The following is an 18,397-nucleotide window of genomic DNA, read 5'->3' on the forward strand; positions in this document are numbered from 1 at the left end:
TTTAATAATATCTCAGAGTAGACAAAATTTCGGCCACTTTCGGTTAGCGGTTTCCGAGATATCAGGTTACCACACATTTCATGTGGCACGGCTACAGACAACAATTATCAACCAATTTCAATGACACTAGCAGATTATAATTACTTTAATAATATCTCAGAGTAGCCAAAATTTCGGACACTTCCGGTCAGCAGTTTCCGAGATATCAGGTTACCACACATTTCATGTAGCACGGCTACAGACGACAATTATCAACCGATTTCCATGAAATTTACAGAATATGATAACATTAATAATATCTCAGAGTAGGCAAAATTTCGACCACTTCCGGTTAGCGGTCTCGGAGATATCAGGTTACCACACATTTCATGTGGCACGGCTACAGACCACAATTATCAACCGATTTCAATGAAACTTACAGAATGTGACAACATTAATAATATCTCAGAGTAGCCAAATTTTCGGCCACTTCCGGTTAGCGGTTTCCGAGATATCAGGTTACCACTCATTTAATGTGGCACGGCTACAGACCACAATTATCAACCGATTTCCATGAAACCTACAGAATTTGGTAACATTATTAATATCTCAGAGTAGGCAAAATTTCGACCACTTCCGGTTAGCAGTTTCGGAGATATCAGGTTACCACACATTTCATGTGGCACGGCTACAGACCACAATTATCAACCGATTTCAATGAAACTTACAGAATATGATAACATTAATAATATCTCAGAGTAGGCAAAATTTCGACCACTTCCGGTTAGCGGTTTCGGAGATATCAGGTTACCACACATTTCATGTGGCACGGCTACAGACCACAATTATCAACCGATTTCAATGAAACTTGCAGATTATAATGACTTTAATAATATCTCAGAGTAGACAAAATGTCGGCTACTTCTGGTTAGCTGTTTCCGAGATATCAGGTTACCACACATTTCATGTGGCACGGCTACAGACCACAATTATCAACCGATACCCATGAAACTTACAGAATATGATACCTTTAATAATAACTCAGAGTAGGCAAAGTTTCGGCCACTTCCGGTTAGCGGTTTCCGAGATATCAGGTTACCACACATTTCATGTGGCACGGCTACAGACCACAATTATTAACCGATTTCCATGAAACTTACAGAATATGACAACATTAATAATATCTCAGAGTAGCCAAAATTTCGGCCACTTCCGGTTAGCGGTTTCCGAGATATCAGGTTACCACACATTTCACGTGGCACGGCTACAGATCACAATTATCAACCGAGTTCAATGAAACTTGCAGATTATAATTACTTTAATAATATCTCAGAGAAGCCAAAATTTCGGCCACTTCCGGGTACCACACATTTACCCGGAAGTGACCGAAATTTTGGCTTCTCTGAGATATTATTAAAGTAATTATAATCTGCAAGTTTCATTGAAATCGGTTGATAATTGTGGTCTGTATCCGTGCCATATGTAAGAAACCGCTAACCGGAAGTAGTCGAAATTTCGGCTACGCTGAGATATTATTTATATTGTCATATTCTGTAAGTTTCATTGAAATCGGTTGATAATTGTGGCCTGTAGCCGTGCCACATGAAATGTGTGGTAACCTGATATCTCCGAAACCGCTAACCGGAAGTGGCCGAAATTTTGGCTACTCTGAGATATTATTAAAGTAATTATAATCTGCTAGTGTCATTGAAATTTGTTGAAATGTGTGGTAACCTGATATCTCGGAAACCGCTAACCGGAAGTGGTCGAAATTTTGGCTACTCTGGGATATTATTAATATTATTAATTTTGGCTACTCTTAGATATTATGAATGTTGTCATATTCTGTAGGTTTCAAGGGAATCGGTTGATAGTTGTGGCTGTAGCCATCGAATCGGTTGATAGTTGTGGCTGTTGCCATCGAATACAAAAATTGCTTATTACATCAAGCTGCAGTGGGTTGGGTGGTCGAACGATTTAGGGGCGCGGAATGACTAGGCCCGTAACTAAAGGCGAAGCCCCCCCCCCCCCTTGCAAAATATTGTCGACCATCGAAATACACGGTGCGTCAATTTTACAGCACCCCTAAGAACGCTTCCCACTCCCTCGTTGCGCTGAGCTAGTTACGGCCCTGTGAATGACGCGGCTATTAAATGAAGCTAAAACTAAAAACGTACCGTATTATGACATCATGATACTTGTATCGACAATAGACCTTTCTAAAGATCACGCTCTAAACAGTTCGATCACCCAACCCACTGCAGCTTGGAGAAATAAACAATCTTTGTTGATCTACGATTCAACATATTGCAAATATACGTTAGTGACATTCAACATTAACTAATTATTTAATATCACCAACTAGTTATAAGCACACTAATCAAGCAAGATCTTAGGCAAAACATAAATTCCTGCTTGTATCCCCTCTGCATCTTTTAACATGACTGCAATGGCTACTTTATAATTAAGTTTAAATGTATTTGGCTACTCTGGGATATTATTAATATTATTAATTTTGGCTACTCTTAGATATTATGAATGTTGTCATATTCTGTAGGTTTCAAGGGAATCGGTTGATAGTTGTGGCTGTAGCCGTGCCACATGAAATATGTGGTAACCTGATAGCTCGGAAACCGCTACCTGGAAGTGGCCGAAATTTTGGCTTCTCAGAGATATTATTAAAGTAATTATAATCTGCAAGTTTCATTGAAATTGGTTGATAATTGTGGTCTGTAGCCGTGCCACATGAAATGTGTGGTAACGTTATATCTCGAAAACCGCTAACCGGAAAGGGCCGAAATTTTGACTACTCTTAGATATTATTACTGTTATCATATTCTGTAAGTTTCATGGAAATCGGTTGATAATTGTTGTGTCTGTAGCCGTGCCACATGAAATGTGTGGTAACCTCATATCTCCGAAACCGCTAACCGGAGGAGGTCGAAATTTTGCCTACTCTGAGATATTATTAATGTTATCATATTCTGTAAGTTTCATGGAAATCGGTTGATAATTGTGGTCTGTAGCCGTGCCACATGAAATGTGTGGTAACCTGATATCTCAGAAACCGCTAACCGGAAGTAGTCGAAATTTTGGCTACTTTGAGATATTATTTATATTGTCATATCCTGTAAGTTTCATTGAAATCGGTTGATAATTGTGGTCAGTAGCCGTGCCACATGAAATGTGTGGTAACCTGATATCTCGGAAACCGCTAACCGGAAGTGGCCGAAACTTTGCCTACGCTGAGTTATTATTAAAGGTATCATATTCTGTAAGTTTCATGGGTATCGGTTGATAATTGTGGTCTGTAGCTGTGCCACATGAAATGTGTGGTAACCTGATAGCTCGGAAACCGGTAACCAGAAGTGGCCGAAATTTTGGTTACTCTGAGATATTATTAAAGTTATTATAATCTGCAAGTTTCATTGAAATCGGTTGATAATTATGGTCTGTAGCCGTGCCACATGAAATGTGTGGTAACCTGATATTTTCGAAACCGCTAACCGGAAGTGGTCGAAATTTTACCCACGCTGAGATATTATTAATGTTATCGTTATCTGTAAGTTTCATTGAAAACGGTTGATAATTGCGGTACGGAGACTTGCCACATGTGGCAAATAGTCTCCGGATTGTCTTACCACATGTGGCAAATAGCCCCAGCCAAAATATTTTTTGGGAGATCCCCAAACTCGTTTGGAAGAAATCACTTAAAATACATCTATGATGATATTATCTAAATATTTCACACACTATCATTTTTTGTTAGTTTGTTTTAAGCAATATTCCCAATATATTACAATCATAAACTTGGTGTTTTACATATTATTTACAGGGGTTAACGTTGCTCTAAATAAACAAACCGAACAGAGTTCTATCTATTCTAATTCTAAAGCTGGACACAATGAATCTCTGTCACGTTCTTCTAATGCTGTGGATGGTTATACTGATAGCAACTGGGACAAAGGACACTGTTCACATACACGTAACAATAAACCTAGTTGGTGGTGTGTTAATCTACAACAGATATATAATATTTTATATATCAGAATAATTAATAGAGATAGTAGTAAGTGTATTCAATCTCTGTTATTTGTGACAGTATTGTCTTTAAGACTATAGTCATTTATATTCCCTTTTCATGCCATCGAATACAAAAATTGCTTATTACATCAAGCTGCAGTGGGTTGGGTGGTCGAACGATTTAGGGGCGCGGAATGACTAGGCCCGTAACTAAAGGCGAAGCCCCCCCCCTCCCCTTGCAAAATATTGTCGACCATCGAAATACACGGTGCGTCAATTTTACAGCACCCCTAAGAACGCTTCCCACTCCCTCGTTGCGCTGAGCTAGTTACGGCCCTGTGAATGACGCGGCTATTAAATGAAGCTAAAACTAAAAACGTACCGTATTATTACATCATGATACTTGTATTGACAATAGACCTTTCTAAAGATCACGCTCTAAACAGTTCGATCACCCAACCCACTGCAGCTTGGTGAAATAAACAATCTTTGTTGATCTACGATTCAAGATATTGCAAATATACGTTAGTGACATTCAACATTAACTAATTATTTAATATCACCAACTAGTTATAAGCACACTAATCAAGCAAGATCTTAGGCAAAACATAAATTCCTGCTTGTATCCCCTCTGCATCTTTTAACATGACTGCAATGGCTACTTTATAATTAAGTTTAAATGTATTTTATTTTATTGTATATTTAAGATCCAGAAAGATTACGTGGATTTGAGATAAAGACAAGTTCTAGTGGTCAGTGTAGTAATGAAGAATTTCAATCAGCTACAACATGCTATACAGATAGAACACGGACTGCAAGCGGTACTTATGATGTAAATAGATGTAATCAACCTACATCAACTAGTTTTTCTGCTAGAACAGTCTATGTCAGTGTTTCAAGTCAAGTACTTACTTTATGTGAAGTTCAGATATATTCCGGTAAGAACATATATTAAAACATATAAAAGTAGTCTGTGGCTAGTAGTTAATACTATTTTTATTTTTGATTTGTTGTCTAGTTCTACGTGATAAAACCAGACAAGGTCCAAATTAGTTTAAAGTGAATAGACAATTATACAAACTGTTGGCAAGGTCTCACACATTTGACAACTATTAGTAATTAAAATTTTGTCCCCAAAATACCTCTCATATATGGTGTTAATTACCTTTAAAACTATATCTCAAGACCCTTGGATTTCAAAATTACCGCTATAACGCCATTCATGGTAATCGGTTTAATATTTTTTTGCACATGCCGCAATTGTAAATTATATGGCCAAACATATCAAATAAAATTTTCTTGATGATTTTGGATCAGAAAACAGGTTGACCCGAAGCATATCTTTATAGATATTAAAATTCCATTATTTCCTAATGAGTGCCAGGCTTTGGACTTGATAGATAGATAAATTAATTACTGCTCCACTGTGGCGTATATTACAAGCCGTATTAATGCTCTTGGCGTGAAAACTATTTTTATAAAAAATTACAAGATTTTTTCGAAAACACGAATATTCAAAACTTTGTTGAAAGTAAATCACACCCATTTGAATCTCCAATCAAAATTGAAAATGATTAGGTCTTTGCTAACCTGACGAAATTTAACTCTGATTTAAGTCTTTATTCAACCCTGATTCATGTTTTAGAAGTCCTTTTTGCCGAGTTTAGAAAGAACATCGCAAAAATTTGACTTGTGTATCGTGATGACTTCAATCTTGCATGTTCGAGTTCTGCCATGCGCCACAACGAATTATCAGAAGCTAAATTTTGTTTACCTGATCAACGTAATTTGGTCTTAATGAATGCTCACACGATAACTGAAATTGACTCTCTAAATTTAAGAAAAAGGCTTATAGAAAATACATATTAAAAATAATCAGCATATTTATTCTGGTGTAAATACTATCATACATGAAGGAACGTGATCCAAAATTTGACTTTGTTCTTAGTTATGTATCTTCTAGTTCGTATTCACCAATTCACACCCTACTTCAATGGGGATCACGGTGGCTAATAGCGCCAAAATAGAACTATATTAAGGTAATAGTGTGCAGAGAAAATGTTATATACATGTTAAGAATCAAACATTTTCAATTCATAATATCCTTGGAGTGACAATTGTTGAACATTGTGCACATGAAAATAGGCTTCAAACTTAAATGACAAACCTCTATGTCCCAAAATTTACTATATTTAGTGACTAACAAACAAAACAATAAAGATGTAGGTAAGATAGTTGTGTTAAATTATTTATCTCCAGAGAATTCTGCCTTAAAAGGTTTACAGTAGCCCTTTTTAGTGTTAAATTGTAAGAGCACTGGAAGAACAAGACTTCTATGATGTATAGTGTTAAAATAGAACTGGAAAGTAAAGGCTTGCGTACCTGGCACAGTCTATAGTTAAGGTCATTCACTGGGACACAGCGTCGCGCAGACGGCAGAAATCAAGTCTGCTACTTATTGTGTAAAATCTTATCAGCTCGTAAATATAAGCTAAGCTTTGTAATTGTTAAAACACCATGAATCCACTATTAAATATAAATGATTAGAAAACGATAAAGTAACTAATTTTTGATTTTTAATTATGAATTGTAGTATTCGTATTGACTTAGATTACCCTTACTGAATATCAGATTAGCAACAATAGCTTTAACATCATATGTGCATACTATGTAAATTTGTGTAATTATATCTTGATTGAAGTTTCAAATTGAATAGCACAACCTTTTAATACATATTTTAATTAACCTAATATAAATATATTTATGAATTAATATATTGATTCATTGATTTATTGATTTATTATTTCATCAATGTGTTAATGTGTCAATGGTTCTGTATTTTGATTCAGGAGGGGGGTTGGATGGCTGAATGGTTAGCGTGCGCGCGCTGTATCATAAAGTCTGTCATTGAGTCGACTGGCGTGGTTTCGAATCCCCGGTTGTACATGACAAGGAGTAGGGGCGCCTGTCCAACCTCGTGGGTTTTCTCCGGGTCCTCCGGTTTCCTCCCACTGCTAAAGACCCCTATGCGCAAGCGAATTATTGAAATAAAATTAAACCATATGTTAGTCCCGAAATGACCTAGTTTGTGTCGAGTGGACGTTAAACCCCATTTCTCTCTCTCTCTCTTTGATTCAGGAATTTATTTCTTGTCTTTTCCTTTTTCTTGTTTTTAAAAAATAAATAAATAAAATCAAATAAACAAAAATAATGCTTTTAATTAACTAAGAATGTTTTGTGCTGTTCCATGATTAAAATGTATGTACAGTGTATTATGATTATATATTTATTGAATAAACATATTTACAAGAAAGAAAAAAAAAAAAAAAAAGACGCTGGCTCGCTAGCTTGGAGGTCGGGTGTTCGATCCCTGCATTGGCCGAGAAAGTTCATCCAGATTTTCCGGCGTGTTTCTCCCTTGTCAGTGTCTCCCTTGTCAAACTGTGCTAATGAAGACGAGCATACGCCATACAGTGTGCTATGAGGGAAATTTTGCCCTGACAGCGGCACTATGGCCTACTCTCATATCGAATTCCAACTCTCAAGGGATCTTTTACGTGCACGCCAATGTGTACACGGGTCCTCGGTTGTTCGTCTCATCCGAAGGACTAGACAGCTGTCCTTGTCAGGCCCTCCGTTCTGCACCACGTCGGAAAATCCCGATGAACTTTCTCGGCCAATGCAGGAAATGTCTGATCAGACACGCATTTCAATTCAGGTCCCATTTGAACGACTATACGTTGTCCCTTGCCGGGAAACCTCGATAAACTTTCTCGGCCATCGCAGGAAATGTCTGATCAGACACGCATTTCAATTCAGGTCCCATTTGAACGACTATACGTTGTCCCTTGCCGGGAAACCTCGATGAACTTTCTCGGCCATCGCAGGTATTGGACACGGAACCTCCAGTATAGCGAATCACAGTCTTACTCACAGTGACTCCCTCCAAAGAAACACAAATGCATTCGAAGGATAAACCGAATGGATATGTAGCCTCCTTTCGGGCATTTAATAATGTGGGATTTCCCTTCCAGCGAAGATTTGGTTAATGTAATAAAATCTAATTTATTAGAAACGATTTGCAGGGATATAAGGCAAATGACAACAGCGTCGTATTCCATCAGGAGTAACCAATCAGTGTGTCAAAACGGGTCATAGTTCAATTAGGTCAATTCTGCCACGCTGCAAAGCTATATGTGGTATTATAATAGCGATAGGCTGCTAAAAAAAATTTTCATTTACTTTTCATTTGATTCAGATTTTAACTTTCATTTAATTTCACTTTTCATATTGAATTCATTTTAATTTTGATTTGAATTTGGACATACATAGCACAATGTAATACTGAATTACATGTCAACCATATAATACATGTTATAATCTATATGTCATATATATTACAGATCTAGTACAATGTAATACTGGATACTACAGTACATCAAGTTCTACATGTCAACCTTGTAATACCTGCCTTAATGATAAATGTAATCCTGGTACTGGTTATTGTACTGATGGATGTAAAGACGGTTATTATGGTAGTAAATGTGAAGACCGATGTAGTGATGGGTGTTTCAACAATCAGTGTGATCAGATAGGCGGTACCTGTACATGTAAGAACGATTATTACGGTGATACATGTCAACAGCCCTGTAGTCCTAACTGTATAAACAGTAAATGTTCCACTACATTTTCATCACTAGAATGTACAGATGGTTGTATTGATGGTTATCAAGATTCTTATTGTCAATCACCATGTCCTGTTAACTGTAAAACATGTCAACAATATGGTTCATCATGTATTGCATGTAATCTAGGATGGTTTGGTAAAAACTGTTTTTCATCATGTTCTAGTAACTGTGTCGGAGGATGTGATAAGATAGATGGTATATGTAATAACTGTAAACCTGATACAGTTGGTCAATACTGTAACCTACCATGTGGTCCAGGGTGTCAACCAAGAACACACCATACCAGTATCACCTGTGATAGAACTGGTAGATGTACTGACTGTCTTATAGGAATATATGGTAAAGGATGTAATATAAGCTGTAGTACAGGATGTAATGGGGGATGTGGAAGATATGATGGTAAATGTACTAACTGTATTATAGGAAGGTATGACGATAGATGTGATAAGAACTGTAGTACATTATGTGATGGTGGATGTAGCAGACATATTGGTAAATGTAGGAACTGTATTATAGGCAGATATGGTACAGAATGTTATCAGAGTTGTAGTACTGACTGTGATGGTGGATGTGATAAGACTACTGGTAGATGTACTAACTGTCTTATAGGAAGATATGGTGATAGTTGTGATATGAACTGTAATACAGGATGTGATGGTGGATGTGATAGAAATGATGGTAAATGTACGTCTTGTATTAAAGGTAAAACTGGAAACAGGTGTGATATCAACTGTAATACTGATTGTACTGTTTGTAACCAGGATAATGTCAACTCTTGTACTGAATGTAGAGATGGAAGATGGGGACCATCATGTAATAACCGATGCAATACTAATTGTAAATCAGTAGTTGGTACAACTGTTGGTAAATGTAATATAACAAATGGAGTATGTACTGATGGATGTAAAACAGGATTATATGGTATAGATTGTAATAAGGATTGTCGTTCTAACTGTAAAGATGGTTTATGTGATCAGATGACAGGAAATTGTATCCTTGGATGTTTACCTGGTAAAATTGGATCGAACTGTACAACAGGTAGATTTTATGTTTTCTGTTATTTAAGTATAATTCGTATAATGTTATGTTTATAAAATTAGGTCTACCCATTGCTCATGGTTGTGGTTTTGATTTCATGCTTTTATATGACAATCTCTGGATTCGCCGGGTTCCTCCAACTACCAAATTGCACTAAAGGATTATTGAAGGGAAATTTTCTTGCAATGCTTGATTTAAAAAAGTATTTATTCAGAAATTCTTATATACAAACAAGGAAGAAATAATATGAATAAATTGGATACAGTAACAAGCAACCTAATGCTTATATAAAACTTCTTCCAGCTGCCAATGTAATAAAATAAGAATGAGTATCTATATTAGGATTTTATTTGCAATGTTTGTGGTGTGGATGTTACGAACAAAACAATTGTTTAATTGTACTGTTATGTATTAACAGCTTGTGCAGCAGGTTGTTATTTTATGGTGAAAACCTTGACAGTAAATGTGGTAATTGTCAATGTTTGGCTTGTATTTACAGATTGTGAAGCATGTCGCTATGGTGACAACTGTTCCAGACAATGAGGCGACTGTGGACATTGTGAATATTGAATATTTGTCTTGTATTTACAGATTGTGAAGCAGGGAGTTATGGTGACAATTGTGCCAGTAAATGTGGCAACTGTGGTAATAAAACACCATGTGATCTAATTACTGGTAGTTGTGGACTTGCTGGTTGCGCTGATGGTTTTCAAGGTCCTACTTGTCAAGGTTGGCTACTTACATTTTATTAGTCCTGGAAGTTACTTTCAGAATAAACATTGATCAATCTGAAGCATTTTGGATCAGAAACAGCTTATTCACCTCTTCATTGAGATACTCTAGCCTCCATCTACAACTAAGACAGATAACTCATGATTGTATTGATTGATTGTAAAGATCGTTCAAATTTAGTAGAACATCAAAAAGATAGCCCATGATTCGATTGTCTGTCGATCAAACTGTGTGGGTACCCCAGATCTCTCCCGTCTTTAGTGTAAAATCCGTATGGGTATACACCAGGCCATAGTCAACAAAACATTCTCGCCTTATTAACTGACATACAGCCCCTCATAAAACATTTGTTGTTTTCATGTATCAAATACAGATTTTTGTGTTTCTGGATCAAAGATATTTCTCATAAACAGCGATTGACGGTTAAATAAATTACTAACGTAAGTCTAAGAATGCTTTGTGAAACCCGACCGAATATCTGAATCATTTGTTAGAACAGTTTAATAGTGTGACCACCAAAGTGAAGTAAGGTATAATAGACATTGGCTGAATTCAAATGATTCTTTAATAGATTTTTTAAAAGATTCGTCTTTTCCATGGTAGACAAGTTCCTTTTCCTCAAATATCAGCCTTCCGCGGTACACGACTCCGTATCACGCATCTCGGATACACGTACACAAATTCCATACCAAAGAAAATAAAACTTGAAGTAAGAAAATGTATATTTGTTTTGCATATAATTCCAGAGGCAAAATCTCCCAAAAATTACGGAATGATAATAAGTGTGGTGTTGATCCTTATTGTTATTGTAATTGTTGTAATCGGTGGTGCTCTGTTCTATAGAAGATATAGAAGGTGAGTATGTTTTCTTTATCGTAATATCGAGGGTATATGAAAAACAAAGATAAGTTAGACCTTCCAAACTATGATACAATTAAAAAAGATATATCATTTTAGTTATGGCAAAATCGCGAGTGCTTTTTGCCATATTAAACAGTGTAATACATGTCTCTGGTCCACAAGCCACTATGCCAAGATTTTGGGAATATATACCTGGACTTATTCAATTTCAAATATACAGTGTGTTGGTTAGGTAGCGAGAGCTAAATATAAAGCTACTAGATGCCCGAATTTATTTTATTTTACGACGTAATTCCAACGTAGGAAAGCCAAGGTGTGTGTGTGTGTGTGTCTGGAGGGGGGATGGGGGCAGCTAACTTTCGGGTAATCTGACTTTTCGAAATCTAATAAAGCACTAATTTTACTTTTCTTTTAATTGAATACCACGAATTGTACTGAATTGACGATAGATTAAAACTATGAATTATTCGGGCATCGATTATTATTTGTGAAGCTGCTTCACTTACAGGCTAGAGTAGCAGAAAAATGCATTTGCGGCGGTTAAATTTTCAAAATTTTCTCGGAGAGGACGAGGCTCCCATAACCCGAGACATTTGATTATTTGTTTGGGATTTAGGTCAGTCCCATAAAGTAGGATATTGTGATCACAATATTCTAAAAAGGTCCAGTACAATGTATCTATCTTTAATTCTCACAACTTCAACTATACACCATACAGGACATATACTATAATCACAGGGAATGTTCTTATACATGTACAACAATAATTTTCTCTAATTCTCTAATATGTTCTTCCAGTTTAAGGACATTCTCAATCTAATACTTTATCGTTGACTTATGACTGACTGATTGATTGACTCAAGATTGATTGACTCAAGTTTGATTGACTCAAGGTTGATTGTTGATTGATTTACTGAAAAATACAAAGATTGACATAAGCACAATACTAAAATAATAACTCATATCCTAAGTAAATAATAAGGGCCTTAACTAATTTCCACATGCAAAGACACAACTAAGGATGATCCGAGATGCTCAGGGTTAGCAGGGAGACAAATAGCTTAACAAGATGCAGGATTATTAAGAGAAATGTAAACAGATCAATTCTACAGCATAGAATCTTCCGATTCAACAGAGGTTACAAATCAACAGTACAAAGGCTTATTGGCTGCCCACTTGACACTAGAATAATGAAAATAAAGTAGGTCACAAAGGCACCATAGTATTTATATAATATTATCACTTATATGATTAATTCTAAAGTAATTTGGCACAGTTTGTGGCTGGACAAGACCTACAATTCACAGATATGGCGGTACATAAGTTCCGGATAATCGGGTCTACCACGTGGTTTTCGGAGAATGGTTCTAATTCCTTAAATACTTTGATAATTACAGTAATAAGATACACAAAAATGCTAATAATGTTCCCTTCGTATTTTTACCGAGTTTGTTTGCTGTCATACTGTCTTAAAAACCAACAACAGTTCCAGAATTCTTCAAAATACTTTCTTCGACTTTCCTCAGCCCAGTTTTTTCTCCATCACCAGTGATCTCCCCCTGATTTTAGAATGTTCAATTCCCAGATTTGGATCTCAAATTAATTATGAAGGATAAATGAACCAAAGTAAGTTGCACATACTTTGGCACAAGATGAAATAGAAAAATAATACATTATTCAGTCAGGTTTTAGATAATAATACCAATATTCGAGCATTTTGGCCTCAACAGATATAATTGGACCACAGTGAAGTTGCTATATTCACCGGCCGTCAAATTTTCCAAATTATCTTTGGGAATCACTACACGGCAGTGCCGGACTGGGCCCACCTGTCCACCTGTCACGGACAGGTGGGCCTAAGCTCATTAAAAAAAGTGGGCCTAAGCCTATAAAGAAAAAAGAGAAAGAAAAAAAAGGAAAAAAGAAAAGAGAAAGAAAGGAGAGGGGGAGGAAAGAAAAGAAAGAAGGAAGGAAGAAGAGGACGGGACACAGGCTGTGTCCTGTCCTCTCCTTCCTTCTTTCCTAATGATAGTGCTCCTAGGTCATTCTGTTATCTAATTGTATCAGGAAATCAAAAATTTGCCTTCTTCTGCTTTGGTCTGAAATGCTTGGAAAATGGGTTTGCGGTGGTCAATTTTCAAAATTTTCCTGATGCTAGACCCCCCCCCCCCCGAAGACGCCTTCAACCCACCAGTCCGACACTGCTACACGGTAAGCTTCACCCCTTCGCCTCTCGCAGAAGAATAGCGCCGCCGTTTGTAATCCGAAATGTTTTCGGGAATTTGGGTTCTTCCCGCCTAACAGTCATCGAGCCTGTACGCCTATGATTTCGTGGATGTTTGTCAGTTGGGATTTGTTGAATTGGATTATAGCAACATTTAAAAACGTAAAATAGGTCAGAACTCGTATCTGAATTATGTGTGGACTATCGTGATCAGCTTCACGTTAATAATACATCAATTCCCTGAAGAAATTACGATGAATGATTTTGGTCCTAAAGAAACTAGGGGGGTTGGATGGCCGAATGGTTAGCACGCGCGCTGTATCATACGGGCTGTCATTGAGTCAACTGGCGGGGTTTCTATTCCTCGGTGTACGTGACAAGGAGTGGGGTCGCCTGTCCAACCTCGTGGGTTTTCTCCGGGTCCTCCGGTTTCCCCCCACTGCTAAAGACCCCTACGCGCAAGCGAATTATTGAAATAAAATTGAACCATGTGTTAGTCCCGAAATGTCGTAGTTTGTATCGAGTGGACGTCAAACCCCATTTCTCTCTATCTCCTAAAGAAACTTTATTGTTTGTTACGTTTATAATTTGCAGAGGGGTTGGATGGTCGAATTGTTTAACGCGTGTCTGTTAAATCATAAGGTCTGTCATTGAGTCAAGCGATGTAGTTTTGATTCCATGCTTGTACGTGACAAGGAGTAGGGTAGCCTGTTCAGCCTCGTGGGTTGTTTCCCATTACTAAATACCCATACGCGAAAGCGAATAATTGAAATAAAACTGAACCATATGTTAGCCCCGAAATGACCTAGTCTGTTTCGATTGGATGTTAGAACCCATTTCTCTCTCTCGTTATAATTTTCAGACGACAGAAATCTACAACATCCGGTTGCCAACAAGTAGACGATTTACCATTGAATTCAGATATGTCAAAGTCTAAAGAAAACCCATCAAGAGGTCAGTTGAATAATTTATATGGCCGTATAATGTCGACAATTTATTTTCTTATCTTTCGGGAATTTTTTTGCATATTTTAGTTGTCTAAATTTACAAATTAAAGGCAATTCCCCAATTTAAAATGCGTGGATGTTTACTAGCCCTCCGCCATATAGCGACTTTAAACTCTTACTACAAATGCAGCCATCGTTTACACCGTTATGAATGCATATCCCCAATCCCTCTTGTTTTTAACGTAGTTCTGATCAAATTGTTCTGATCAAATTGTACACCAATGGTTAAAAAACCAAAACAATGTGATATGTATGCGTTTTTTGAATCACGTGATTTGATGTCACGGTAGCAATGGCGTATGTTAATATATATACGTCATTGGCCGGTAGTGTATTGTTCGAGCTAAAGCATTTGTTCGTCTGTTGGGCCATGTTCATGGTCTGCAGACAACAAACAGAAATATTTGTTCAGTGTTTTCGTTCGTCGACATAAATGTTCCATCGTCTGCGATAGGCTTACCGCGTCTGTTATTTAAAGAAATAACAAAATTAATGAAATTAATTGTCTGATTCGGTAAATGTATGTGTATTTGTCCACCTGGTAATCTTGTCTTACAGAAATCACAATCTACTACTGTTAATTTATTCTCATGATTTAATGATTTATCGTTTATTTAGTGGACAAGACACTCCTACCAACTGGCAATCCTTATGCGAATTTGGCAGCCTCTTCAGAGACACTAGACGAAGATATACCCTTCGATGACGCACAGGTTTACGTCAACGTTGATAAACCGACTAACACTTCTACACGTATTGAATTGACCAATCTCTTGCGGTACATCAAAACACAAAAGAAAGAAAATAGATTGAAAGCTGAATGCCAGGTATGATGATCAAATGGAGAACTGGTGCATACCATACTACAGTCAGAGGCGGATCCAGGATTATCAGAAAGGGGGGGGGGTCGTGCTGCCCCCACTTGGGAGTGCAAAGCCCGGCCCTCGGTGGTCTGACTGACGGGCAATCAACCAAATCACCAACGGGGATCATTACCATTTTTAAGTATTTTTATTCTCCTTTCCCGCAAATTGTTCACCACCGCAAAAAATATTAGGGTGGGGGGGGGGCGTGCGATTGTCTACACCATTGGTTAGCCCTCCCGTCAAAAGTCAAAACCTAGTGACTCACTTGAGTAAGGACCAAATTTGTAGTTACTAGGGTATGTGCTTCCTGTTGTTGTACCAGATATTCCACAGATGACACAATCTAGCAACTTCCTTCATTTGCCCAGTATGCCACAGAAAAACGTAGTAACTCAATAGTCAAATCAATGGATAAGCTGGGGTTTAATATTCATTCATTACGTTTTCCTTTGTTTTCTAAAAATAAGAAAAACGTGAGTTACTAGGTGTTGCCTTCTGACCGGAGAGCCGATCAATTGAAATATTTAGTTGCATCCCGCCCGTGGTGATTTATTCGTACTTCGGTTATATATCGCGGCAGTTTGTAGTTAATTTTCAAATTGAGGATAAATAACAACCCACAAACAGGCGTATAAAACCTCTAACGATTCATTCAGGAATAGAATAAATCTAGACTTAATATCCAGACAATAAATGCGGTTCTGTTTTAGTATTGAAACGGACAACTTAGAAAAAACATTATTTAATGAAAAACGTTATAAGTTTAAACAAAGCAAATCCATTTAAATATCTATCTATTTATTTTCCCTTTCAGACTCTTCCAAGTGGACTTTGTTCAGCATATGATTATTGTATGAATGCTGTTAATAAGCCTAAAAATAGATATAAAAACATATGTGCTTGTAAGTATAAGTAATTAAATATACAAATTTATAAGTAGGAAATTTTATGGTATGAGATATTGACAGCTTACTATCTATATGCTGTATATAATAGTATATTCAGCATAGTATAGTGTGTGTGTGTGAGAGAGAGAGAGAGAGAGAGAGAGAGAGAGAGAGAGAGAGATTATTATTTGTTATTTGATTTATTACAGTTGATCATTCAAGAGTTAAACTGGATATAGAAAATGGTGATCCTAATTCTGATTACATCAACGCTTGTTATATAACTGTAAGTTATTCTGTTAAATCTTTATTTATTAGGGAGGCACAGGGGCTCAGTGAGTAAGAGGTCCTGTTTTCGATCGCGGTGATGGCCGAGAAAGTTCATGGGAACTTTCCGGCGTAGTTTCCATGTGTCAGTGCATGTAAAAGATTTCTGTCCGGGCCAATTTGTCCCCATAGCACACTATATGACATATGGCTGTTCACTATAGCCCAGTAGGAGCAGAACAGCAGGACGTTAAACTCCAGCATATTCTAGCTAGTGTACACATATTTAACATCTAGCATTTTGTAGCTAACCTCTAGCATATTGTAGCTATTGTACATATATTTAACATCTAGCATAAATGTGTATATTATTTTTAACATCTACCTAGTGTATATATTTAGCCTCCGTGCTATATTATATTTAAAATCTAGCATAATATTATATTTAACATGGCGTTTTCAGGCTAGTGCATATATACTATTCAAAAAAAGTAGGGGATATTTGATTTTGGGGGCATAATACTAAAATATGCAAATGACTACGAAAAAAGTCACTATAGAACCTAACAGAAGAAACATTTCCAGTTACATGTGACGCCCAAACGCACCAATAGCTATCGCATGGAATGCAGGTGATGCTTGGGATCATCATGGGGGTCCAACCCAAGATTTGCACGACTCTGACTTTGAATGTTACAGTCATTGTGGCATTGAATTCCAGGGTGGAAACATCAGTTTAATTGTTTTAGTGACCAGAAAACAAATTTTGATATGCGTCGGCTTACCCAAAATGAAAGGTTACGTGCCCTTGGCATGCTACAGATCGGCACAACAAAGGCGGTTGTGGCGCGGACGATGAATGTTTCTCAGTCTGTCATAAGCAGGCTATGGTCCAGATACCGTGATACACAATCTGTACAGGACAGACCACGCTCAGGTCGACCAAGGGCGACAACTCAAGCCCAGGATCGATTTATCCGTACCTTGGCCTTGAGAAATCGTGTCATCACAGCAAATCAGATCAGCGCTCGTCTTCAAACAGACACTGGTGTGAGAGTGAGTGGCCAGACGATTCGGAATCGACTGCATAGGGGTCACCTTCGCGCCCGACGTCCTCGCGTGATCCCTTGTTTGAGAGATCATCACATTCAGGCAAGACGTCGTTGGTGTAGGGATCGTCAACACTGGGATAATCGACGCTGGAGCAATGTGATGTTTTCAGATGAGTCAAGGTTCACTGTTGATTTTTTGGACAGACGTAGGAGGGTGTGGCGTCGTCGAAACGAGCGCTTCCAAGACATTAACGTCATGAGACATGATCGATTTGGGGGTGGTTCTGTTATGGTGTGGGGAGGCATCACTGTTGCTGGAAGAACGGCTTTACATGTTGTTGCAGGGCGTGTTACAGGCCAGTACTACCGGGACAACATCTTGGCAGTCCATGTTGTGCCGTTCGCACGACGTCATGGCCGCCGTTTCATCTTCCAGGATGACAACGCAAGATGTCACAGGGCCAGGATCGTTACAGGTTACCTCCAACAACAGAACATCACCACATTACCTTGGCCAGCACTGAGTCCCGACCTCTCCCCCATCGAGCATGTCTGGGACATGCTTGGACAGAGGTTACGTCAACGTCAACAACGTCCTGCCAATGTCCAAGAACTTGCTGCTGCGTTGCAACAGGAATGGGACAATCTGGACCAAAATGACCTTAGACGTCTCATTAGGAGTATGCCACGTCGGATCAATGCTTGTTTGGCAAACAGAGGAGGATTTACCCGTTACTGACTTGGTTGTGATGCTGTGGTAACTTTGCTGTTTG

At 37.8% G+C, this 18,397-nt stretch overlaps 1 protein-coding gene across 1 annotated transcript; it reads left to right on the forward strand.

Moving 5' to 3' along the window:
* The first annotated feature begins 7,258 nt into the window (after positions 1-7,258).
* On the forward strand, positions 7,259-10,305 carry LOC126818081 (cell death abnormality protein 1). The gene is made up of 3 exons (XM_056100318.1): positions 7,259-7,271; positions 8,406-9,728; positions 10,228-10,305. Exons 1-3 carry the CDS (start codon positions 7,259-7,261, stop codon positions 10,269-10,271), a joined length of 1,380 nt encoding a protein of 459 aa, XP_055956293.1. The 3' UTR covers positions 10,272-10,305.
* Positions 10,306-18,397: the final 8,092 nt, after the last annotated feature.

This window comes from Patella vulgata, chromosome 4, assembly GCF_932274485.2.
Source record: "Patella vulgata chromosome 4, xgPatVulg1.2, whole genome shotgun sequence".
Lineage (NCBI taxonomy): Eukaryota > Metazoa > Mollusca > Gastropoda > Patellidae > Patella > Patella vulgata.